The 27,822-nt window shown below is 37.6% G+C and overlaps 1 protein-coding gene across 10 annotated transcripts in view; it reads right to left on the bottom strand.

Annotated features, from left to right (window-relative positions):
- Positions 1-27,822, bottom strand: part of PARD3 (par-3 family cell polarity regulator) — a 644,288-nt gene that overhangs the window by 328,522 nt on the left and 287,944 nt on the right. For all 10 annotated transcript variants that reach the window (XM_073885517.1, XM_073885521.1, XM_073885518.1 and 7 more), the window contains exon 4: positions 13,854-14,032. In XM_073885517.1, coding sequence (XP_073741618.1) covers positions 13,854-14,032 — 179 coding nt within the window. The remainder of the gene's footprint in view (positions 1-13,853; positions 14,033-27,822) is intronic.

The following is a 27,822-nucleotide window of genomic DNA, read 5'->3' as shown; positions in this document are numbered from 1 at the left end:
TGGCAATTCTAGTCAAAGAGAGCTCAATTTTCTGCTTTATCATTTCCCCAAGAAATGATACACAGACACAAAAGAAACCATTTTCAGGATGTCTAACCTAAAATTTTAAGACTGAGGTGAAATTAATAATTATGGCTTAGAAATTTTTTAATTACATGAAGCTTGCTAAAATCATCAGTAATCATATTGTTGATTCAATGTAACAGACCCATTCAGGTCTCTGTGGCCAGAGTTTACCTTGTGTGCCTCCTGATGGCTACACCAGAGCATGACCTTGGAAGGAAGGCCAAGGCTAACGCGTAACAGAAGATAACAACCACAAAATGGTCTGTAAATAGGATTTTTGTCAATGTAATTTTCTGACCTTCAAATCGTCCTCTAGTTAGTAAATGAAAAAGAGAAAAAAGAAAAGAGAGATGTGGGTTTGGGAATAAACTGACTCACACAAAAAATTACAGATTTAATAACCAACCTGTAAATGAAGGCAGAAGGTCTGGCAGTCCCTATCCATTTAAACCAACGACATGCCTATTAATATATTTTTTTAAATAAAAAAAACACAGGATTTTATTCCAAACATAGTATTATCATCACTTATCCTAGACACATGTCTATTTTGAAGTGTAATGACCAATATCCTACATGGATTGCCCCAATGTTGTTGATCTGCAGTCCAGCAAATCCATCGCATTAGCTAAGCCCATATTATCTGTAATTCCTGCATATATAAATAAGTATAAATACTGGGGGGGGTGTAATATATATATATTATAGGAGATATATATCTGTCTATCTCCTACTTTCTTTTTGGGTAATTGCTTTCTTCCACATTCTTAATCATTAATGAGAGGGCTAAAAGAGATAAAAGAGTTTGTATTTATAAATTTGCTCCTACTTCTGAACAGAACTATGACAAGACAAAGAGGAAATTCAAACATCCACACATTTCTGTCAAAATTCTATTAGTAGACTACTTATCATTAGTGATAGTCTACAAAAGTGTGGTACAATTTGTGACAAGACATCGATTATATTGACAATGTAACTTTTTAAAAATTTAAAAATGAAAAAATCAAAATGCAGAGATTTTGAATGCCAAAACATTATTAGAGCACCTCTGTAGCTCAAATTCATTAATACATATTTTATTTTTAAATCTCTATTTTAATTTTCATTCTAAACAGAATTTAAATTTTGAACAGGAATTAGTAGCAAAAATTGAAAATAATTTATCCAAGCAGATTTTTTTATTAATGTACAAAATCAAATCTCCTATAATGTACATCAAATTTTATTATTTTCCTTTGAAATATTAAAGGTACATAGTTCTTAAAACTCATTCTGACCTGAAAAATCTGAACAATAACTCATGTCTTTTCCAGTCTTCACAACACGTGTTCAGTAGCTTCTAGATCACAGAATTACATTTAGATCAGTGGGACACTCAAGAATGCTGAATATGCCAGGGGAAAAAAATTCTTGTTTGGAACTCTCTACAGAAAGTACACATTTGAAAATTATGATTAATTTGCAAGTAAGTTTCCTGTCACACAGCAAATCCTTCCGGTTGATATGTTGACAAAACCAGAAGTATAAGATTTTAGTTTTACCTCACAACCTGCAACTGGCCAGTACACCTCAGTAACTGTTGTAGTATCAGGTAAGAAAAGTAACCCCAGAGCATGGATCTGCACCAGACTATGAACATAAAGGGATCCGGTATGAAAACAGGTTGGCCAAATATCTCACAGAGATGAAGGTCAACTTATAAAGGCTGTGACATTTCCAGGGGTGACCATGAGGGCACAGATTTCTCTGAAGCCACCAGATCTGGTCATGGAGTAGACAAGGAAATCTAAGGAAAAAGATCAGCAAAACTCAGTCTCATTCAGGCTATTTATTTGAACCAATTTCTTCTGTTGTTTTTAATCTAGCTCAACAGTTCAGAATGCCATGAAAAACTTTAGATACAGAATTTTTAAATCTGGAAGGAGAAGGGCGCCTGGATGGCTCAGTTGGTTGGGTGTCTGCCTTCGGCTCGGGTCATGATCTCAGGGTCCTGGGATCGAGCCTTCACATCAGGCTCCCTGCTTGGTGGGAAGCCTGTTTCCTCCACGTTCAGCAGGGACTCTGCTTGAGGATTCTCTCCCTCTGCGCCCCTGCCCCTGCCCCTACACGCTCAGGCATGCACATGTGCGTACACACACTCCCTCCCTCCCTCTCTCTCAAATAAATACAACTTTTTAAAAAATTTTTAAATGGTTTTAAATTAAAACAGTCTATTTCCAGGTATAACTGAGATTATCTCCTTTATCCTATGAAAATATCCATAAGAACATAGGGAGAAGGTAGCCTGGGAGGATAGTTTAATATTTTTCAAATTACAAAAACATTACCTCCATCTGGATTCTGAGGAACTAAGGAAAAGAACTAAAAGAGAAGCAGTAATAACAGGAGCTTGCATTTTATTTCTTGGACAGTACTTCATAAAAACCAACATGAATGGGGCACCTGGGTGGCTCAGTAGGTTAAGCATCAGACTCCTGATTTCGACTCATGATCTCAAGAGTTTAGGGATCGAGCCCCCATCCAGCTCTGCACTGGGCATGAAGCCTGCTTAAGATTCATATTCTCTCTCTCTCTCTCTCTCAAAAAAAAAAAAAAAGAAAGAAAGAAAGAAAAGGTCACTCAATTGCCATACGGCCATAAACATTCCACAATCAGCAAGTATAAGGAACAGAGAAAAGGGACCACCATTTTTTACCCTACTCTTTCAACAAAGGCAAGTGTATGAGAAAAAAATAAAATATAAATATTTCAGATCAGGTTACATTTTGAAGAGCCTGGATCATTTTCCAAAATGACAATAAAAGTGAAGAGCAACATTTGACTAATGCTGCTTGACTCTGAAAAACAAATTTAAATCTGAAACAATTTTAAAACATTTTAGAAAGTGCTACATACCTCTTATTTTGACAGCAAGAAATACCTACCCACATTTCATTTTCTTCCAAAAACATGTAACACTAAACACTTATATCTCCCAACTAAAATTATGAATAACAGTACCATTTTGCATCAGGAGCAATTTGCACAACACTAAGAGAAGAAGGGAAGAGATGTCGGGGAATGAAAGAGAAAAAGTAAGGTACTTAAAGTAGTTGCCTAATTCCAAAATATCTACAGTCTTACACATTACCTATATGTGTAACATAAATCTTTTATATTTACCTAAATGTTTTTCACCTTAATTTAAAAGCAATATATTCAAAGAAATCACTAAACTCTGAAAATCAAGGGACTTGCACCATATATAACTAGCCTGCCAATGTAAATACTAGCACTTCCTTCTTATATTTTTCAGTCCACAATCATAACTTCAATGAACTGGGTAGATTAGCAAAACAATTAAGTTCTGTGCAAGTTCCTAGGTACGGTCGACGATATGAATTTCTTAAAGTTTTCCCCTTAATTGTGAAATTGCCTCCTCAGGTAAATCATCTCCACAGATTTTTGAAAATGTAGAAAAATTATTTTCACTTATCATAATCTCATCCTATTTATGCTCCTCATAATATCATAATGACTTTTCTGGAGAATTCCATCTCCACACGAAAAGCATTTACCATAAAGAAACTGATAATAGCTCAAACTTCTAAAGAATTAAGTCCTTCTCTCCAACCCCATCAGTAGAAAAAGCATGTTCTCTAAGCTGGATATTAACTTTCAAGGAATCTGTTTTTGTCCCTGAATTATAACTGAAAATCATAACTTTAGAAAACATGATTCCAGAAAATTTGGAGTAATTCCTGTTGAAACCCCTCCTCTGTCCCCTCAAAAAACCTTAACAATCTGAATAACGTGACAACAAAACAGCTGTTGCACCAGGATGTCTCAACAAAAATTAAAGACACAAGTGGGAATATCCAGCCATGAAAATGCAGCAGGTTTAAAACTGGTGAGCATTTCTCAAATTCAGTCTTGTCGTAGGGAATGGTACCAACCATCAATCAGTATTTAATAAAATCAGTTGAAAAGCTTTCATTATAACTCATTTCCAAAGAGAAAACTACATCTCAGGGAATGACCAGGTGTGCCCAAGGGTTCACAGAGACCTGTGGCTGAGTCCTGGTTCCTCACATGCCAGGCACCTGTGCAGGAAGTGCCATCTCTGATTCTCAGCACAAAATGTGCCTTGTAAAGCTGCGTTTTAAAAAAACTTCGTGTGATGGAAAAAAATTTAGATTTACTAAAAAGTTGCAAGATAGTACACAGAGTTCCTACCCACTTTTCACCCAACTTCCTCCAATGTTAACATCTTATATAACCTTGGCATAGTTGTCCAAACTAAGAAATCAACTGATACGATACTATTAACTACACTAACAGATGTATTTACAATCAATCCATTCCCCCCAACCCCCATTTATGTCCTTGTTTCGTGCCAGGATCCCAAACTGTATTAAATCCTCCATCCCCTTAATCTCCTCTGACCTGGGACAGTTTTTCAGTCTTTCTTAGTTTTTTATGACCACAATATTCTTGAAGAATACTGGTGAAGTACTTCATAGAATGTCCCTCAGTTCTGATTTGTCTTGAGATTCCTTACGATTAAACTGGAGTTATGAGTTTTGGGGAAAACTCCACTGAGGTGAAATGCCCATCCCACCGTACCATTTCAAGGGTTCATGACATCGCAATGACTTATGATTAGTGATATTAATCTTAATCACTTGGTTAAGGTGAGTCTGTCATTTCTCCATTATAAAGTTAGTATTTTTCATATTCCCTTCTCTCTTCTTTGGAAACAATTAACTACAGCCAATCCTCAAGAGGAGGGGAGTTAAGCTCCCACCTTCTGGAGGGGGACATATTATTTATACTATTTAGGATTCTTCTGTAAGAAAGTTTGTCCCTTTTCTCCCATTTACTTTTTGTTTAATCATTTATTAGTATCAGTATAGTCTTATGGATATTTATTTTGGTTTTTGGATTATAATCCAACTGTATCATTATTTACTTTGCTGTCATTAATGCACATAAAATATCAAGAAGAGGGCCAAATATATAAATTCTCAATAACAATAATATCAATCAGGATTAGAGAAAATAGACAAACACAAAAAATTCCTCAAAAAAAGGGACAGAAATGGAGATCAGTTAACATAATCAGATTATTAGTACAGATATTCATTAAGCCAGCATATTTTTACTTAAGACTAAAATGTTAAGATATAATATAGACTTGGTGAGGTTTTAAAAAAATATGCCAGTTCTAATAATAAGCACATGCTCATTATTCTTATATTCATGTCTTAACTGCATAATAGAAAGATTGAGAGGAAATAAAAAGGTTATTGTGAAATATTTTACAGTTTAAATTATTCAACTAAATGAACACTGGGCATAAACAAGTAAAATCTTTAACAAATAAAAAAATTTTTTTAAATAATTGGGCAATGTATAAAGTCTGTAAGCACGTTGGGATGTGGGTAGGATATCTGTCAAAAGCACAGAATTTGAAACTGCAAAATCTAGATTCACATCACAATTTTATCACTTAACAGTTGGTTTAACTATTAGGTGACCTATTTAAACTCTTGAAGGTTTTACCTCTTCATCAATAAAATGGGAACACCAACAATAAACAGTAGAGGGGGATTAAATGAGATATAACATGTAACACACCAAGCACAGTGTTTGGCAAGAAGTCCTCAAAACAACTTGGCGATGATTACGTGAAAATATGGCATAGTTAATGCCATAACTATGCCAAAAACCTCAAAACCTCAAAACGATACAGTTTAGAGATGAGATAGATGGGAACCACTTCTACCCCCACACTCTAAAACACCTTGACTGAAATGCACTTCTCCAAAGGCAGACCTGGAAGCCATGCAAATTACAACCAAGGCTGCCAGTCCAGCTAGAATGCAAGCAGCAGGTGGCTCTAGTCCTGAGCAGTCCCATCTTCCACTTTTCTTGTTAACAGGAGGACATGAAGTGACTACATCTAACTTTGTGACTTGAAGGAAGTAGGTTTATAAGCTAAAGTATCAAAAATTAAAAACATAAACCAAGTAAAAAGATGAAATAAGGCCAAAATATTTGTTTTTAAGATTTTAGTTATTTATTTGACAGAGAGACACAGCGAGAGAGGGAACACAAGCAGAGGGAGTGGGAGAGGGAGAAGCAGGCTTCCCGCGGAGCAGGGAGCCCGATGCGGGGCTCGATCCCAGGACCCCGGGATCATGACCTGAGTCAACGGCAGACGCCTAACGACTGAGCCACCCAGGCGCCCCAAGGCCAAAATATTTTTAAGTGTATAAAAGCCATGCAAATGTTTGTTCAATATAATTCAATCGATGTCATTCTCAGTTTTCTGAGTTCTCTCCCCCAAGTCAAGAAAAACAGGTGTAACATATTCATTTCCCTCTCTATGTAACTTTGAGACTGCTCAATAAAGATTTTGACATTACTTTGGTTTATATTTCTGGAATGGTTTGTGAACTCTAAAAATACCGCACATCCAGTCTCAAAAATTTTCTCAGTAGCACCTTAGGATTTTATAACTTTGAACACAAATTATAATATTCAAAGCAAGTGAAGACAGACTATATTCCTACATGTGGCACAGAAATAGATGAGACTAGGTTATTAACAACTCCAACTAGGTGAGCTTGGCAGTTGAAGCTAGCCTATTGTAGAAATGATTATAACCACCACTTACTAAAAGCACACAACTGTACTGCAATCAAATGAAGATCTTTTAATATGCAAAATGGAAGGGTGAGATTTATAGTTTCAGAGGCCTTTAACGGGAAATACAAATGTTGCTGTAGAATAGTCTAACATCTAAGTCTCAGCTGGATCTCCCTTGAAGCTAATGCCCCAGAAAATTAAACACAGCTACAGGATTCTCACAGAGGAAACATGTGGTTTTAGGGAATGATCTCAGCTCATCCTTTGAGGTTTTTAGATGAGTACTGTAACTAGCTAACACCTATGACTGGCTCATAAATAACAAAAGACAGACAACGTTTTTCAATAGCCAACTGGTCAAACGCACTAGCTTGAAAATAAAATAGCCTACTCAAATTTGCCAATATGACTGGCCTTATCCAAAACAAAGCATAAAGGAGAAGCAGAGACTCAGAAGCCAAATGGTTAAGAAAGGGATGAGGAAGCAAACAAATAGGTAAACATAGACCACAACTCTATAAAAAATGAATGAATGAATGAATGAATGAATGAATGAGCAAGCAAGCAAGCAGCTACTTTAGAGTACCATGAAGTAGGAGCCAATGTTAACTGCTAGTATACTGTCAGCACAGCAACCGCCAAATTTTCTGACTCTGAATAAAACAAGAAGTACGCATTTTCTGGAAGTTCCTTGTGTCTGAATTAGCACTGGTGACTTCACACATGATAAAGAGAATATGGTGTCTTGACCCGATGTATTCAAACGCACTTTAAACTAACACTGGGGGTGGAGGACAATATGGCAAGGAACAACAGACAGGTACATTATTTGTATCAGAGCTTCTATTTAGAAAAGATATGTCCTATTCCAGTTTGGCATTTACAGGATAGGATCCAATAGCCCAGCAGGTCGTTATAACTCAAAAAAACTCTTAATGGACTTTCAATTGAAAATTATAAATTTGAGCAATCTAAGTATGAGAAGTAAAATATCACAAAACCAAATACGGTAAATGTTCCAGATTTTATTCTGCTATGATAGAAAAATTAGCCTAAAAGAAGACATCTCAAAATAACCATAATACTCTTATTTACCCTCTCTTAACAGGCAAACAAGCACACTTTTCTTTTTCCTTTTCAGTTCTAAAAACAAACAAAAACAAAAACAAACCCTGCCCTGAAATCAGTAAAGCAGCTTTAAATAAACACACAAATCTCCTGAAACAGGTAAATGAATCCACTGTTAACAAGTGTATTTCGTCCTTTAAAATGCAGAGCCAAATGGGAGACATTAAACTGTACAGGAAGACAGTACGCCCCAGAACTCAGGAACAGTACCACTTGCTTCTTTGTTCTCTTTATACAACATAAGCACTTTCCTCTTTATTAGTCGTGAACTTATGTGAAACAATTATCATAGCTTTAAAAATATTCATTTCCTTGGTCAAATAAATCTACTTCAGGAATCTGTTGTAAGAAAATAATCAGAGATGTCAACATAAATTAATATATAAGGATATTTTCTGAAGGGTACTTCTAAAGGTTACTTATTAGAGCAAAAAAAAAAACCTGGCAAAGTATAAATGTCAAGCAACAGGAAAATCACCAAATAAAATGAATAAACACCAACTATAAAAAAAATCAGTACATAAAAGAACATTATGCAAGCTATCTATATTTATGAGACATGGGAAAATGCTCTCAATATAAGACAAAATTAGGTAAAAAGTCAGGAAATTAAACTATACTCATTCAATGATTCCCCACTGATAATAAGGACAGCCACCAGATACACAGAACTATGCTCCAGAGTCCCAAGTTAATACACCAAACTGTCAATATTACTCATCTACACAATTCCAAATTATTTACTTGCTTCTTTATACTTTTCAATACTTTATAAATGCAAAGAGCAAATAGTATTATAAGAAAAAGACTATTTGAGGAATCTTAAAATATACTACAGAAATGTTCATATAAATATTTTTCTAAAGTTAGAAGAAAGATCTCATAACTCTTCTAATGAACAGAAAGATGACAAAGACATAATTAAGACAGCAACTCTTCCAAGAGCTTGTATATATGAGGAGTATTGGAAAGATACCAAACATGTCAAGCAACTAAATCAGAGAAATATTAAATCCAGGGTGTCAGAAATATTCTAAGGTCTCTTTTTAAGAACTTTTAAAAATAGGGATGCCTGGGTGGCTCAGTCGGGTAAGCGTCTGCCTTCGGCTCAGGTCATGATTCTAGGGTCCTGGGATCGAGTCCCACGTCAGGCTCCCTGCTCAGGCTCCCTGCTCATCGGAGAGTCGGCTTCTCCCTCTGCCTGCCACTCCCTGTGCTTGTGCACTCTTTCTCTCTCTGACACATAAATAAATAAATTCTTTGAAAAACTAAAAAAAGAACTTTTAAAAATAAAAATGTACAAGATACTGATGCTAATATAACACGTTCTCTTATTACTTTCTTCCCTTTACCCTAACATCAAGATATGTTCTTAATGCTACCTTTGTTTTTATCTACCCATGTAAATTTTATTTGGTGGGGCAGGGGAAGGGGGGTCGATGAAAGGGGCAGATAACTTAGAAAAGTAACAGCTCTTGGTCTTTGGGGGAAAGGAATAATGGCTTACAACCAGTGCACAATGAAATAATGCACAGACTTTATCCTTGAAACTTCATGGTTGGCTGATTCTGGTAAGTGCCTCAATACATTGTTCTTGATGGAATGAATCAAATGCTCTCCACATACTAGTTAGACTTTATTTGCAGGGACAATGACTTAATAAGGATGACCAAAGAGGTGGCAAAATGATTTAAGTGTTCACAGTGATTGAAATACTCTTTCCAAAGATGAAATATTAAGCACGTGTAAAATCTCAAATGAAAATACATTTTCTAGCAATATACCTTCCATATTAAGTGTGAGCAAAATGTTCGCTAAGAGAGTTGAAAAAGCAATCAGCCACAAAATGCGGGGCAACAGAAGTGAGTCAATGTTCCAACGAACTTTTTTAAAGAGCCAAGACTCTCACAGGGGAAGGGAGGGAAAAATGAAACCAGACGAAACCAGGGAGGGAGACAAACAATAAGAGATTCTTAATCTCAGGAAACAAACTGAGGGTTGCTGGAGTGGAGGGGGTGGGAGGGATGGGGTGGCTGGGTGATGGACATTGGGGAGGGTATGTGCAATGATGAGCGCTGTGAATTGTGTAAGACTGATGAATCACAGACCTGTATCCCTGAAACAAATAATACATTATATGTTAATAAACAAAAGAAAAAAAAAATCCAAGACTATCTTCTATTCTACATCTCACTTCCAAATTAAAGAATGAAGAATTGTAAGAAATACAGAAGCCCACAGAAGCCCACAGAACCCTTGGTCTCTCCAAGCTCTCACCTGGTTTAGTTGCACCAAAATCTGTCTACATTGCCCTCTAAATTTAATAGTGGAATGACTACATTAACTGGGAAGACTCCGTCTCTCATTTTGGTTTTGAGCCACAGGAGCAAGTTCAACATGGTAGCATTCCAAGATACTTGAATGGAACTGCCTAGTTCAGAAATAACAGATTTCAACTAATTGGTGACATTATTCCAAAACTGTTTGTTTTGCTCATCAACTTAGAATAGTGGTCACTTAACTATGTTGATGAGTTATACAAGAATGTCAACTTAATTTTAACTATTAGAGATCAATGCATCACAAGACTATGAATCCTTAACTCCTTTATTTCAGTGCATTTATACAGAAAACCTAAGCCACTACATACTCATAAAAATGTGTAACATCTTGAAATTGCCCAGCATAGGCAAGCTCTTATGGCCTCAAGAGAAGTAAATCAAGTTAATACTGATCAGCAAGTATACTTTCCTCCAAGTACCCGTTCTGAATGCTGAAAATACAGGAAGTCGTTTTATAAATGAAAATAAGATAGCATTTAGTGCAATATACACATACAAAAAAGAAAATCTCTCAGATTTTAATACAAACAGCTTAAAATTTTGACAGCAAGCTTAGGAAATGGGTAGTTGAAAAGTAAAGCCAAAGATAATTCAAAGGACAAATTCATTACACATTACCCTTTATGTGTGTTGTATGCAAACATGATTTCATCTAAAGATGTAGAGGTAAATCAAGGTCTTTTCTATGAGGAAGTGTGGGCATTTGGCTACATTAAAAACTGTTCCACATAGGAAAAAGCTTATTGAATGAATAACCATTTTTTTTAATTTTTTTTAGAAGATTTTATTTATTTATTTGAGAGAGAGAGAATGAGAGATAGAGAGCACGAGAGGGAAGAGGGTCAGAGGGAGAAGTAGACTCCCTGCTGAGCAGGGAGCCCGATGCGGGACTCGATCCCGGGACTCCAGGATCATGACCTGAGCCGAAGGCAGTCGCTTAACCAACTGAGCCACCCAGGCGCCCATGAATAACTTTTTTTTTTTTTTAAAGATTTTATTTATTTATTTATTTATTTGACAGAGCAAGAGAGGGAACACAAGCAGGGGAGTGGGAGAGGGAGAAGAAGGCTTCCCACTGAGCAAGGAGCCTGATGCCGGGCTGGATCCCAGGACCCTGGGATCATGACCTGAGCCGAAGGCAGACGCTTAACAACTGAGCCATCCAGGTGCCCCTGAATAACCATTTTTAAAACAAAGCTACATTCAAATTTGTCTTGCAACACTTATATTTATTATGTGAAAAAAATGAAAATAGTATAAATGTCCAACAAGAGAATGATAAAGTATATTTTACAATGAGATATTCTGCATCCATTAAAAATATTTTTCAGGGCGGTGCCTGGGTGGCTCAGCCAGTTAAGCGTCTGACTCTTGATTTTGGTTCAGATCATGATCTCAGGGGTTGTGAGATTGAGCCCCAAGTTGGGCTCCACACTGGGCATAGAGCCTGTTTAAGATTCCCTCTCTCTCTCCCCCTCTGCCCCCTGCCCCGATAAATATATATTTCCAATAAAATTCACACCAGGGGAAATCCCTATGATATGAAAAAAAAGTAGAAATAATAAGGATGCAAGTGTTGACACAGTATGACTCCAACTGTGTGTGGGTACATATATGTGTGTGACAGTATGTGTATGTACATCTGTGTGTGTATTCCTTATTATCGTAACACTAGGTGTTGCTAAATTTTAGCATTATAAATAATTTAATTTTGTATTGCACTAGTTTCCCAAATTTGTTACAATGATAGATACATGTTACTTAAAACAAACACTCAGTGAGGTTACTAATTGACAGTGTGCACCACAGGCTCTGGCAGCAGCCCCGCTCTGCCTCAGCTGGAAGGCCAAAGTCCATTTCCTAAATCTCCACTACACGTAAGGATCTAGAGGAAAACAGCATTCTGCACATTTGCATACAAGAGCCTGACATTTAAATGATGGTTGTGAAAGAGGGAATTGTCCTGGGCTGTTGTGTTGTGAGGGGCAAGCCTGGTGATGGAGAGGATCAAGTTGGCTGAGGCATTTCTGGCTTCAGTCCTAGCTTCACAAGTGACAAGAGACAAGGTGAGCACAACTGGAGACAGGGCACTAGCATCAGATGGGCAGATACAGGGGGAAGGATCTCAGTTTACTTCTCTCCTGGGAAGATGTGCTCTACTGCATTATTCAGAAAGTCCTTGGAGGTCCAGCCTACAGCCTGCTCTTCAAGCTCCTCCAATGATTTTCTGAGATTCCAATTCTAAGTATTAAGTTTGTTTGTGTTTATGTTTAAAATAGCCACTGTGGTTCTGTTTTGTGCAACTGAAGCTGACTCACATACCCAGGATGTGGGAGGAATTAAAAAGAAAACCCTGATTACCTCAATGACTTCTGACCCACTATCCTTAAACCATGTGAAAACCTTTTCAATTATGCATTTTTTTAAACTGTCAACTCTACTTGTTTATACACTTCTAAATATCCATGTAAATTAAATCTATTCTGAACACAAATTAATTGTCATGAGGCTTATTCATAAACTGGATTCTGCTTCTTTGGATGGTTTACTTCATGATCAAGCATTCTAAAATTTCAAGCTAATCTCAATGAGAAGATACTCCAACTTGATTCCTCATCAAATATGTAATGAAATATTTCAGAAAAGTAAGCCTAACAGTTAAACTCTTAATCCAAAAAATCAGAGACTACAGCACACTGTTTTTTCCTGGTAGATTCTTCCTAGTTAAGGTACTCTAGATGCTCTATGTATTTTTTTCCTGAAATGAACTACTACAAAAGAGTGTTTGTAGAAATGCAACAAGTAAAAAAAAAAAAAAAAAAAAAAAAAAAAAATTAAAACAGGTACTTTCACATAAATGCAAAGGATAAATCAAATATTAAGCTATATTCACTTTAATATTAATATGTAATTAGCATAGTTCAACATACACATGGTGCTCAATTACTGTCTGCATTGAAAAAAAATTAATTCATTCAATAGATGTTTACTGAGACCCTACAGATTCAGCAGTGAAAATGACAAACACAGCTTAAAGCTCATTGAGTAAAAGGTTAGAGGTATAACAGAATGGGATGATAAGGGCTCAAAAAAATAGAATAAAGTTTATTTTTTTAGACTAAATAAATTAGGTCATGGACTGAAATAAATTAGCTCAAAGAAGAAAATGTTATTAAGACTAGGCAGTACACTTCCTTTCTCTAGGAAGAAAAATTTGTCAATAGAATAGATTATGGATTCTACTTTCATCCTTAGAAGTCCATAATGCTATAACTTCTTTAATGTACCTCATGAACCAACAGGAATATCTGCCAATACATGTGAAAATATCTTTGCAAGTACATGCAAAAGGCTAATAAGGGGATTACCCCTGAAGGAAAACAGGTGACTAGGAGACAAAGTAGGAGATGGACTTTACATGTACACGTTTCATGTCAAAAGATTTCATTTTTAATCATAAATATATTATCTATTCAAAAACGGATACATAAATAAATCTATTAGAATGAATTTTATCATAAAATGCAAGGGCAATATAAAATAAGAAGTCATCTAAACTTTGATGCAGGTGATACGCACACACACAAAGGGCCATAATGAAGATGGGCTAGAAGCAAAGGATCCAGTCAGCAGCTGACATTCATCATTGATACTAAGAAGACACAAAATAGAAATGGTTACCTTCCTGTCACAGGTTTTAGGGCTCCCAGCAGTGTTTTGCTTAAGGAAGCCAGCTGTTGTTGACCAGCGTGTGGGATTTTTCCGTGAAGGCTCTTCAGAAGAAAAATTATTATCACTAATGGAAGTTGAAAGGCCAATTAAAGCTGGGTCACTGCTTCGTCGGACATGAAGAGGCATATCTATAAATACAAAAAAGCATTATATTTTTTAAAAGGTAACTAATGTCTGAAAACTACATGTTAGGATAAAGGTAGTGAAATCCAAAAGATTAGACTAACACTTAGGTGACAGTGGGTCACCATTCTAAATAGAAATTCCATTAGTTCCTTTAAAACACTTAATGGCAAAAGACATGTAGTATGCATGGGATAACCTGCTCTGGAGTCAGACTGCCCAGGCTCATATTTGTGCTTCACCAACTTAGTATCTGTCTGGTTCTGGGCAAGTCGCCTAACTAGACTCTGCTTCTAGTCTCTTCCTATGCAATAAAACCCTCCTTCTTCCATAAGGGTATCTTGAGGACAAAATGGGATTAAGTGCTTAAAACAGTACCTGACACTCCATGCATACTCAATATACAGGGGCGCCTGGGTGGCGCAGCTGATTCAGCGTTGGACTCTTGGTTTCGGCTAAGGTCGTGATCTCAGGGTTGTGAGATCAAGCCCCACTCTGCTGAGTGAGAAGTCAGCTTGAGAGTCTCTCTCCCTCTCTCCCTCTGCCCCTCTTGCTCATGCATGCACTCTCTCTCTCAAATAAATAAATAAATCTTTTAAAAGATATATATCATACATATCCTAAAGTAGAAATAGCGATGTGAGCCATGGAACAAACTTTATCTAACTTTTAACCATGTCGGGATTAAAAATACACAATCTAAATTTCTTGGCTCATCTATTAAAGAATTCTGTTAAATAAGATAATTATCTTGTTCAAAGAAGTACTATCAGAAAATATAGAGCAAAAACACATTTCTCATCCTTAAGATAATGGAAATCTTGAAAGTAATATGCTAATATACAGGTATCTGGCATATACCCACATACACAATTACATGAAAGACAGTGTTTCAGCAACTGTATTCACTTAAGAGAGGGGTGTGTTTGCAACTGCGATAACACAATCATTAACAAACTCAGGTTAATATTTGTATCAATAGCACTGAGCACATCTTAGCAGATACAATCATTGATATAGCGGAGAAGGAACAGAACTATAAAACCAGAGATAAGAACAAAAGCACAGGAGTCTGTAACACTGGGAATCAAAACCAAAAACTCCACTTACCAACTGAGCAAAATCACTCAAAAACATTAAATATAAGATGAAAAATTTAAATTATGTTAAAAACTAAATAAATAATGTTAGAGACAATCCGTTTTCAAAAACTAGAATGCAAGGTAAATATTTCTAAAAAGTCTCTAAAAAGGGTGCCTAGGTGGCTCAGTCGGTTAAGTGTCTGACTCTTGGTTTTTGGCTCAGGTCATGATCTCAGGGTCTTAAGACTAAGCCCCATGTGGGGCTCTGCGCTGCTTAAGATTCTCTCATTCCCTCTCTCTCTGCCCCTTCCCCCACCTCTCATCCTCTCAAATAAACAGTTTCTGACAAAACGCTTTAATGGTGGAATAAACTCATGATTTACTCTATGAAAAACATTTTTGGAACATTGATGAATTGATTAATGGTATGGCTATACAGATCCTAAAGGATGGATGCTCAACTAAAAACAGACTCTACATACTGAGGGTGATCTTTAAACTACTGTCAATCCAATAGTCTCCAAGATGTTAAAACAAATTAGAAATGATCAGAGGAAACAGAAGCATATGAATAAAATATTGCTTTTAACATGTGCTTCTACATCATGAGGATTTGATAATAAGAAAGCCTGGGTAATATTACCAGAAAAAGATATGCTGAACATTTAATTTAATATTGTTAGTAGTTATCTTAATTTGCTGGGAGAAACACACACATGAAAATTATAGAGAAGAATAATTTCCAATTTTTAAGTATAAGTAAAAAACTTGTGATGGCCCTTACTGCTTATACATTGCACCCAAAAACACAACACACCAAGAACTATATAGTCATTCTCAAAACAAGTTCACAAAAATATACATCTAAGAATCTATGTGTATTAATACTACAATGCTCTTACTATAAAAAAAGACTTCCCTCCCAAATAACAAAACTGTTCCTAGATTCATCAAATCAAAAATGTTAGCAGAAAAGCAAAAACAGGAGGGGAAAGAATAAAACAGTTCTGACCAATTATAATACTGCTTCTTGGATATGAGTCCTGTTGCTTTCCAGTTACTGGGCTGTTGATTATTTAGTTGTTAAGGAACTCTACACACCTCAACTTCTGTGTGTGTGTGTGCACGCGTGCCTGCACGTGAGCATGTATGTGTGCATCTGTGTGTAAATCTAAAAGAAGCACTACTCACAAGAGATGGTCTCTAAAAATGGAACAGAAGTAATGACCACAATAAAACAATCACATAAAAGTACATTTCCACCCCAAAATAAATTCAGGAACTACATAATTTCATTGAATTTGCTTAGACAAAAGAAAAGAGCTTCTTATGCTTGCTTTTGAAAATTTTTCCCAGAAGAAATAAATTGCATATAAGGATGAATCTTCTGATGGGACATGATCACTGTGTTAATCTATTAGTCTGAAACAGACAAAAATAATTAGCCTTCGCCTCTTGTATCTGTAACTCATGAAACTGAAGGTGTGTGGGGGGAAGGGGGGGCTAGAAAGGAGATAAGGTGCAGCAAGGACTGCAGACCGTGCAGGCGGAGCCTTCTGGGTAGATGTGGGGCACTGCACTGGGGCAGCAAGTATAGGACCCGCAGTGTGACAGATGTCCCAGGAGAGGCGCTATGAGCCAGCCCTTCCTGTCAGTTCTTTGCACCTTACACTTTCCGTTTTCATTTTAGTGATGTCCATAAAAGGAAATAATATAGTCTGGATCTTTTGCTTGTACTACCCAGTAAGCAAGTACCCTGATGCAATTTCAAGGCCCCATATTTACATTTCTATTCACAGTCACATGCAGGAAGGTGATTTGAGTCCCAGGCTAATGAGAAAACTCAATTTAAAAAAGTAAACAATGTGTTCTTGTAAACAATGTGTTCTTCATAAAAGAATGCCAAATGATACCATAATGATCTTGAAATCAAGGTTTTCTTGCAGTTCAATGCGCTGAAAGAACTGAATCCTAGTGCACACCAGCAGCATCACTAGGTCCAAATGCAAAGCCCCCGGGCCACACAGCGTTGGTCTACATTCATGGTGCCTGTGATTCAGACTCAGCAACACACTGATGGTGTGAGATTTGCATTTGTATTGGTTTATAATTTCTTCTTGGTTTTATGGTTGCATGAAAACAATAAGGCATTTTTATCCAGTTTATACACACACCTAAGTAACCTTGGATTAGAACCACTGATTTAACTTGCAATGATGAGTCTTTTTTTTTTTTTTTAAATGAGACTCTACATTAATCACAACAGAGGAACATGTGACTCACCTCACAGATGAGTAAGCCGAGGCTCAGCGAGATGACAGGAGGAGCTCAGGAACAATTTCCTGGCGCCTGGGTCAGTGCTGACTCACTACCCAAATGATGAAATTAGTTCTATTAATCAGCAATTCATTGGAAAACAAATTCCATTTCTAGCTACTTGGAGATAAAAATGTGAGTCTCAATTTTGTAAAAGGAAAAATATTTGTTGTTTCCTAAGTAGAATTATATATACTGAGAAATCATACACTGATTTTTAACGAATAGCAACATATGATTTTGGAGACTTAAAGAAGTATTAATGTTAGTTATGCATATTAGATTGAAACAGCAGCCATCCCAATTTCAGAAGTGTTAAAGAAAGAAAAACCTCCAGGTTAAGTAGAAGTACAATGTATAAGATAATAAAGTACTCCCCAAAGGAGACCAGCCTAGACCAGTGCTTGTCAAATTTTGATCTCAGGACTCTTTAACTCTAAAATGTACTGAGGGCCTCAAAGAGCTTTTGTTTATGTGGGTATAGCTAGGGACGTTTACCATATTAGAAGTGGAAATGAAAACAATTTAAATATTTATTCCTTAATTCACTTTTAACTTAAAAATAATAAACCCATTTACATGTTAACGCAAACAACAGAATTTTAGAAAATTCTATTTTATAAAACACAGTTTATTTAGTGGAAGAGTAGCATTGTTTTACATTTTGTTTGATAGACGACATCTGGACTCTCATCCCTACTTCTGATTTCAATGTGCTGCAACATGACAAGCATACGAAGAAAAAAACAACTTCACAAATACTTAGCTGGAATAGTATTTTAATAATCTTTCCAAAACTGTAGATACTCTTCTTTGATACCACACCAAAACTTGACAAATGAGAGTTTCTCAAAGGTTAGCTGCAACATGGAATGTAAACTTCTCATTCTTTGTACATTAAAATCTATTTGTCTGTCTTACTTTGGATCTTTTACTCATCAAAAAATTCTGTAACATTAGCTATTTGGAACATATTATTGGCTTATATCACTCTTAAAAAGGTTGATATATTTCTTCATATCAGAAAATCACATGTGAATATCACTACCCATTTCATGAGAAAAGTCATTAAGTGGTGGGAGAACTTGTGTTTTCCAAAATCTAATTTTCACTAGAAGGCTTGCGTGTTTTCTTTGGCAATAAATACTGTCCGGTATTTGCCATGTAGTGACAGGCTCACTTCATTCATTTTCTAGAAACTCTGCTAGACATCAAAGTCTGAAGAACCACAGTTTTCTGTCCTTTTTCAAAAAAATAAAAAGAGAAAAAAGAAAGAAAAAAGAAAACACTGTGTTCCACTAAAAAAAGGGCTGGCTCAGGGCACCTGGGTGGCTCAGTCGTTAAGCGTCTGCCTTCCGCTCAGGTCATGATCCCAGGATCCTGGGATCGAGCCCTGCATCGGGCTCCCTGTTCAGCAGGAAGCCCGTTTCTCCCTCTCCCACTCCCCTTGCTTGTGTTCCTGATCTCGCTATCTCTCTCTCTGTCAAATAAATAAATAAAATCTTAAAAAATAAAAATAAAAAAGAATATGCCTTAAAAAGGGGCTGGCTCCTCTTACAATGCCCACCACACATAGAAGTTTTTCTCAAGACAACCACTGATCTTCAATATGTACAAATACTTTATGCCTACCTACCATTTTAACCAACTGAGCCACCCAGGCGCCCACTATGCCTACCTACCATTTTAATCACACAAAAATTAAACTGGATACTCAAAGGCCAGTATTTAGTAAAAGCTATCATTTTTGCTGCTTTCTCAAGGAAAGCAGATGGAAATGGCTTGTGTTTTAAAGTGTGAGTGTGTTGGGTAAAAAATACATTTGGTGCCAATGTCCTGATCTGTGCCAAGGGGCCTGCATTTTACCCATCAGTGCCTGAGCACCACTGGTGCAGAAGATAACCCAGTGAAAAACACAACACATATTTTGGTAATACTCTGAAAAACAGTCTTGCCCTAACAGCCTCCTTGCAATGATCTGAGTGTTTCCCAAGATGCCTAGGACCACACATTAAGAACAGGACAGCGGGCAGCCTGGTATGTCTGTGCCCTCTTCAGGCCTCAGGCTCCTCAGCTATAAGACCAGAGGTGGCACTAATGGGGTCTGAAATTTTTTGATGCTAAAAAAATGTGTGATTCCTTATATGTTCATACACTATACCAGTGATCCCCTACCAAACCTCATCCTAACAGAACTTACAACGATTTATAAAAAATGAACTAGAAAAAATACATTAAGTGTTTCAGAGCAGTATCAAAAGCCATTGTCAGGGGCCTCTAAACAGGTTAAAGTATTACAAGCAACACAGGAGAAGGAAAATACCCGAGTTATAGGGAATGGTGTAGAAGCAGCCACAAACGGCATGTAGTCTTTTGACAAGTTGAACCGGACTTTAAAGGAGATCACTATAAACATCTGGCTTTATCAACAGAAATACAACTGCTGGTTCATCTGACAGGTTTCCCACCTTTCACAGTCCTGATAAAACATATGTTGTAAAAAGAATACAATTTTGTCTTCGCCTAAGAAGAATATAATCCAAATACAGCCTTTTCCTCCATGCTTTGCCCATGGGCTATTTCAGCATTCTAATGACCTGATGTAATCTGTGTTGTTTACAGTAATTAGAAATAACAGAAGCCTCTTGTTTAAGGTAATTTGGTCATTATTATTACAATTCCTCATCCTCAATTTTAGGAAAATCAATGCATTTTAAAAACAGGAGAATAAAACTTTCCCCGTAATCTTGTGATTTATTTAATATATAGATTTTCCAAGTACATCCTCTGAAATATTAAAAAGAAAATTCAAAGACGAGGATCTTCAATAATTAAGCTGCTGGATGGAACACAGGGGGACTGGTGCAATGTCACTAGGTCCAGGATTATAGTGGAGACCGTTTGATGTGTGCATTCCTTTGAAGAATGGATAAAACAGCAATAAACCCTCATCACAAGATTTCAAATTCTCTGTGTCACTAATGCACTGTAAATATCGTTTTGCCTCTCTAGGTAAGGTGCCTTTTAAATAAGTGGAAAATGGCAAACCTAATAATGAATTAGAGCAAATACTAAAAGGGCAGATATATACATTTTTAACTGTTAAATATCACACCCCTACCTACTCCTAATCAGCTTTCCCATTTGCTTCTCTTCTTTCATTCTTCTAGTGACTTCTAAATTATTTAACCACTCAAGGCAATGAATAAACCTTTTCCAAGAAGACAGGCATAAGCCGTCGAGGTATTTAATGAAATCTAAAAATAATATGCAGTTACATGTGTTCTATTAGAACTTACGATGCAAACAGAATAATTACTCTTGATGCAAAATGAAGACGGTCTCCCCGATCTTCAGGGCAATTACACATTTTCTAAAGACATGTCTCACAGTGAGAAGAACCAAGTTATTAACACATGTCATGGGGATAAAAACCTGTCACCAATATTGCAAAGTTGACCTTCCAATATATTTTGCCCTTTTTATAAAGGTGCTTCTCAGTATTTCACTGACTGAGGTGAAATCCTTGAAGAAATGTGTGGAAGGCAAGGCACAAAATAAGCTCTAAAAAACACTGAATAACTCACAAGGATATATCACCCTGCTATTAACTATCTGTTCATATATATCTATATATATAGATATAGATATATATGCAATAAATAAAGAATACTATAGCTGGAAGGTGCCCTAGAAACAAACTGAAATATTACATTCACAGATGAGTGTACTGCGGCCCAGGGAGGTAGTTTCAGGGCTGGTTCAAAGGTCACCCTGCTCCTGGGTGATCCAGCTGTACCTGGAGTACTTGTTAACTGACTCCCTGTTCTCTGCAATTTGGCTATAACCACACTGCTCTCTCGGGAGAACTGAGGCGTGTCAAATCCACAATATGCTTACACTTCACTAGAGAGAACAGGTGATTTTCAGGGGAGGTTGAGTTTAAAACACATTTCTGTAGATAACAGCATGTTTTCAATGGTCCCACTGAATCTTAGATACATATAAGAAGGGAAAAGAAAGTCAATGTTATACGAATGTTTCCAAAGAAAAACAAAGAATTTTTCTGAGGCACACTTGAATTTGTAACATCAGAATTCTCATTCAGAAACTGGTAATATAACCACTCTGATCAAAAACCCTCCAAATAGTCATAGGAGTACAAATGGGGAAATCTGAATAAAATAGGTGGGTCGTATCAATGTTAATATTGGGGTGATGTAATACTACAGTTCTTCAAAATCTTACCATTGAGGGAAATATACAAAGAATTTCTCTGTTTACTTCTTACAACTGCATGTGACTCTGCAATTATCCGAACTAAATAATAAATAAATAAATAAATAAATAAGCAAGCAAGCAAGCAAGCAAGCCCTCCCAAGAGTTCAACAGAAAATCCCAGGAGAGATGGGATGGGTCTTACTGTCAAGGCCTGCAGCAATCAGGACTTCAGCAATCTTCCAAACACTATCTCCTATAATACTCTCTCAGGGCCCAGGGCTCAGCCGCCACACACGCCCTGTGCGCCCCGTGGACCATCCACAGTGTCAGCTCCTCCAACAAGCTCCACAGTGCGACATCTCTGTGCCTCACCAATGCCAATGACTTATGACTGCCCAGCATCTGCTCTCCATCCCAACCACATCCCCCACTGTTCAGTACCCTAACTCCTCAAATCCATCATATCCAGCGTCGGTGTCCCAGCAGCAAACAGGTGGCTAATTCAGAAAGGGGTCATTGAGGAAAATCCAAAGGAAGGACTATTTACAAATATATGGCAGAATTAAGGAAAAACAGCAAGGGATCAAGTATCCATGAGGCTTTTACCACCCCAAGGCAAGGGGAGCTGTGGCTTTCACTGCAGGGACATAGCTCCCAGCCAAACACAGCTAGGCAGGGAAGGAGCCCTGGCATGAGGCCTGTCCACTCCCCTCCCGCACTCCATCAGTGCCCTGCAGGTGCATCCCCCGCCTGACCTAGGCACAAGCCAGACAGCATGGAGCCTGACTGATGCAACATGAGCGGCTGGCTCGTACCCTGTCAGCTAGTGTGGGCGGAGGAGCACAGGAAAGCTAGGTAGCCCGGGATGCTGGTGGAATTCCTCTGCCCACCTTCTCCCATTGCACTTTGTTTCCACCTCTAACAGCATCAGCCAGCTACTTAACCAGAGGATAAGCATGCACCCCACTCACTGTCACTGCCCTTCTGCCCCTCCCTCAACACACACATGCCCACACACACACCCAAAGCAGGAACTACAATTTTTTACAGTTGGTTAAAATACATCAGTCAGGAACAGAAAACTTCCCAATGGTTAAAGATGCAATCCAGGGGTTCCTTATTTGTCGTCTCTGAGGGTAGGGAAGAATAGTGAGGATATGGAAGAAACAGGCGTCAGAGGTTAAAAGCCCTTTACATTTACCTTTCTGCTTCAGAAGGAGAGGGTAGGGCCTAGCCAGTGGTAAATAACCAGCAGCTTATAAAAATACGCATTGGCTACTGAATCCTGTATATGAAAACTAAGTGTCCCCAAATCCTTTGCTAAGGCAGTTACAGCTCAGGTAAAATGGTTACTTATGACAGAATCCTGAGCACCTGCCAAGAGCCCATCGGGGAGTGTTCAGGCCAGCCCAAAGAGCAGTGAAAGCAAAGTTTCACAGGGTGATCTTTTCCCTTTTATCTAATTTTGGTGTCCCTTTTTTGTTTTGCTATGGCAGGTGTAATGTCTGGCTACTTCAATCAACAAACATGTGTGAGCATCTATGAGATACTACTATTCTAGAGATTCTAAAAAATAATGACTATGGAGCCAAGGGGTTTTTGAGAGTCATTTATTGTGGAAAAATCACTCCAAGTGAATCTCACTCTGAACATTCAAAAGGGAACAAATACTCTAACAGACCACCACCTGCCCAGTAATAAAAAGATGTTAGTAAGAGGAAGAAAGTAAAAGTAAGAAGAGTGATACATACAACACGGAGCCCAGATGAAAATAACCACGGGGGGGAGCAAACTATTTGAACTGCTGACACCAAAGGCTTTCTTTGGGAGAATATTGTGGAAATAAAATTTTGGCTTCTTTTTACACTTTCAGAAAAATACCTCAATGAGCAATGAGGGGAATGGAGTTGAGAAGATGAGAATGAGCTAGAAAGAAACAATGAGAGACAGAAAAAGACAGAGAACAAGAGCAAGCACCCAGGAGCATGCACGCAGGCCAGAGTTACCTAAGTTGTTTACCTTCAAACATGAACAAAATATTCAGAGATGATAACAAAAGAAAAAGGGAGAACAGGGTGGGCGAGTGGGGCTTCTAGGTTATCATTACAATGTTTTCCCTCGCAGTAGTGTGTTGAGTAGTATTTCCATAGATCCAAATAGCCCCAACTAGAGGTTGAGATCCATGAGGGATCTTGATAAGCAATCTTTTAGAAAGAAGATCTGGCTGCTTCATCTCTCAATTTTTCTTTAACCCACTATTATTAGCTTCCTCCCCACTGGTCCACTAATACAGCTTTTGACAAAGAGTACCATAACCTCTTCTTTATCAACACCTCCCTACAGGGTCTCACGGTGTGCACAGAGCTGGCCTCTGCCCTTTGGACTCTGCAGTGCCATGGAGAAGGCAAATTATCCAGCCCTTTATAGAGTGCTCGTGGTGCTTCGGGAGAATAACAGAGCACTACCAAAACACCTAAGAGGGGCACCTTTTCTAAGAACATAAGCCAAGACTTCAGGAGAGAAGGGACAGCTACATTTTCCCTGTTGTCCTTTTAGATTCTCTTTGTGTCTCCTCTCTTAGAAAGCCTCTGACTGATTCTTCCTGTTTCTTTTATGGCCTGCCTGTTCCTATCCTGGCACTTGCCACACTGTCAATCAAAAGTTTTAGGATCTGCCTCCCGTTTAGTACACAGTTCCCAGAGAACAATACTGCCCTTCTCACTGTCACAACCCTTAACAAACATTTGCTGAATCAACCAAGACTTGAATGAAGAGGACAACAAAGCTGAAGTTTTTGGTCTGTTGGTTTGGGGTTTTGTTTTGTTGGAGTGGTGATGCTGATGTCTGGCCAGTGCAATAGGAAAAAAGAAGACACGTACTCAGAGAAAACTGCAGAGGCAAAGGCCAGACACCAAAATTCTAGAGAATTAAAAAGACTGGAAAAAAATCAGTATGGCTAAAGTGTAAAGATGTGACATGGGAAAGATAAAGCAAGGGAGGGAGACCTGGATGAACCAACATAGGGACCTCATTAATTTGAGAGATTCTGCCCCTACTTCCCAGCCCAGCAAAAGGCATTTAGGAAATGTTTGTTAAACTGTTACTCTATCTCTAATCTTCTCACTTTGATTGTCTTAAGTATTATAAGGGCAATCTTTTTAGCAAAGAAGAAACAAATATTGGATGGCCAGAGAAGACAAAAAGTAAAAAAAAGGGGTTTTGCTCAAAAAGTCCAAAGAATTGCTGCTTCACATATTGGTAAAGAATACTGTAGCTAGAAATCCCAACGACATTTTAGGGTTTTTCTTTTTTTGTTTTTTACTATTAACTTTGAACTATTATCCTTCGTGCAGTGTTTATCACCTATGAGAATACGTGAGTACAGCAAATCTAAATTAATTCTTCACATATAACTTTATATGTGTATCTGTATCAAATCCCTCATATCACTTTCACATTAGCCATCCAGGTCAACAATCATGTAATTAAATTTTGAAATTATCAACTTCATCTGACAAGTAATTTATCTTTCAAAAATGGATGTTGATTATTGATTGCATTGAAGATTGTCTCTAAATGCCCTTCTCCTTGGACATTTGTCTTCTATTATTTTATTATGGATTCAAGTATCTCAAGAACTGTCAAGTTAACCTTTGATAAGCATTATTCTCCCATTCCTTTATTATTATAAACTTTATCCCACAATACTATACAAAAGTATCATAATTTTCCCCCCTCACAGGGGACTAGAGATTCACTAATTTCATTAGCCTGCTTTCTGTCAAGGATGTACACTGGATGCTCCCCACCTTACCATATTTTTATACTTATTTCACTAGCACATTAACCATCTTCAACTACCTCACAAAGGCAATCCTTTTCTTAATTCCCAGGCGTTAAACCTCCACTAGGGTCTCTACGCTTAATTTTGGTCATTTTGAACTTGAATCTTCATGGTACTAAAAAATATTATATAAGCATGTACCAAAAGTCATTCATTCAAGACAAGGATCTCTTGAGCTCTCCTCCTATGTGCTAGGCATTTTTCTAGTTGCTGGCAGCAAATAACCCCTCAACGATGTGACATTTCATGGTAAGAGAAGAGCAATGGGTCAATAAGTACAGATGATGTCACAAGGCAATCAGTGATATGAAGACAAATGAAACAGAGCAAAGGATTAGGGGCTCTTGGAGGTTGAAGAAATGCTATTTGATACTGGTGGTATGACAGAAACACTTCAAAAGTATTCAAACAGCTCATTATCCACTTTTCTGTCTTGAGTGTTCCGGTTTCAGATTAATCCCTTACCACAGAGCCTTGTACATACTGGTTATTAATAAAGCCATTTGGCACCAACTGGTTGCTCCAAGGCGGCAATAAGACATCATGGTTCTGGAACATATGGCTACATGTCTGTTTATATTACCTTCAAAGTGCAGAGATCTTTCATAGCTAATCTAATCCATTCAAGGAAAGAGTAATGTAAAAGTAAATACATCCTGATCATTTATAATAAACCAATTAAGCTTGTAACCACTGACATATATTGAGCATTTACTAGGGGTCATGCATGTGCTAAGAACCTTAATATATTAATTGATCATACCTCAGAATAAAGCTACAAAATAGGTTCTATTATTATTTCTTTCTTTTTTTTTTTTTTGGTAGGGAAACTGATGTTGCAGGGATAACATATCCTGGCTTATTTATTTATTTGAGAGAAAAAAAGAGAGAGCATAACTAGGGGGGAGAGGCAGAGGAAGAGAGAGAAGCAGACTCCCCGCTGAGCAGGGAGCCCAACAAACAATGCGATCCCAGGACCCTGAGATCAGGACCCAAGCTGAAGACAGATGCCCAACCAACTGAGCCCCCCAGGGCCCCTAAAGTTAACCTATTAATAAGTGGTAGAGACAAAAATCCAGCCTCAATAGTCAAGCCACAGAGAACACACTCCTCTCCAGAAAGGATGAAATCCTCGAAGACCAAGAACTTAAAGACAGGGGCTCTGATGTATTTGTAATTTTCTCACCGACTTCTACCATCATGGTCATCTCACCATGAGCCAGCAGGAAATGTGTATTAGCTGAATTCACTCACACTGCACCTCAGAGCTGGGAGGAGAGTCACTGGTAAGCAGCCAATGACTCATGAGATGCTGGAATCTTTGCAATCATTCTCCACAGGTAAAAAGAAAGGTAATGAAAAAATTTAAGAACGAGACAAGTTCCCTTTCATTAAGACTGGCAAACAAATGAGGCTTTTAACATCATCACAACTTATTTTATTTTTAGGAGACTTGTGGGAAGGAGTGGGGGAGTGGCACACTGAAGGAGGGTACGTCATGGAGAGAGAGAGAGAAATTAAATACTTCATATTCCCTTTCTACGTAGGGAACAACTATTTGGATTAAGCAGAAATGCTTTGGATTAAGGGTTCAATCTACATTTTCACACAATATGCCACTACAATCTTGTGAGTGAAATAGGCTGTATTTTCACCAAAATGAGTCTTTTCTAATACTTAGTCAATTTAAGATAATAATACGGAGCATATGCAAAGTACTTATTTAAGAACTCTCTTTCTCCACCTATCCTCCTCCTATATTTGACCTTAACAAAAGGTCCAAAATCCAGGTCAGTACTAAAAGATCTCCCCATCCTTATCTCACATTATGGGTACACCCTTTGAGTTTTATCAGTGGTTCTACATCAGCACTGTTCATGAAAATAATCGAATTGCTCTCTAGGCAATTCAAATATGCAGCCAAGACTGGAATCATTACTCTAGCTAGACTGGAAAGTGCTGCGTATCAATCCTAAGAGATCCTGATAAAAATAGGAGATTCTGATTCAGTAGATGCAGAATGGGGCCTGAGATTCTGCATTCCATCAAGTTCCCAGATGACGCTCTGGAATAGCAAAGCCCCTGTCTGTTACATCCAATACAGCACCCTCAAGCCAAACTGGCTAGTTAAATTCAGTTCCTCAGTCACTGCTGCCTCATTTCACGGATTCGACAGCTACATGGGGTTCGTGGCCATCACAGTGGACAAACACAAACGTCTCTGAATTTGTTTTAAGTATTACATAATTTTGTAGGACTCTGAATTTTTTAAGTATTTTTTAAAAGATTTATTTATTTTTAGGAAGAGAGAGTGCGTGCGCTCTTGTGAGTG

Source organism: Callorhinus ursinus, unplaced genomic scaffold (genome assembly GCF_003265705.2).
Source record: "Callorhinus ursinus isolate GAN/ISIS: 27379988/994484 unplaced genomic scaffold, GSC_fseal_2.0 scaffold62, whole genome shotgun sequence".
NCBI lineage: Eukaryota > Metazoa > Chordata > Mammalia > Carnivora > Otariidae > Callorhinus > Callorhinus ursinus.
Note: the sequence above shows the minus strand (reverse complement) of the source record. Positions and strands in the feature narration are given on the sequence as shown.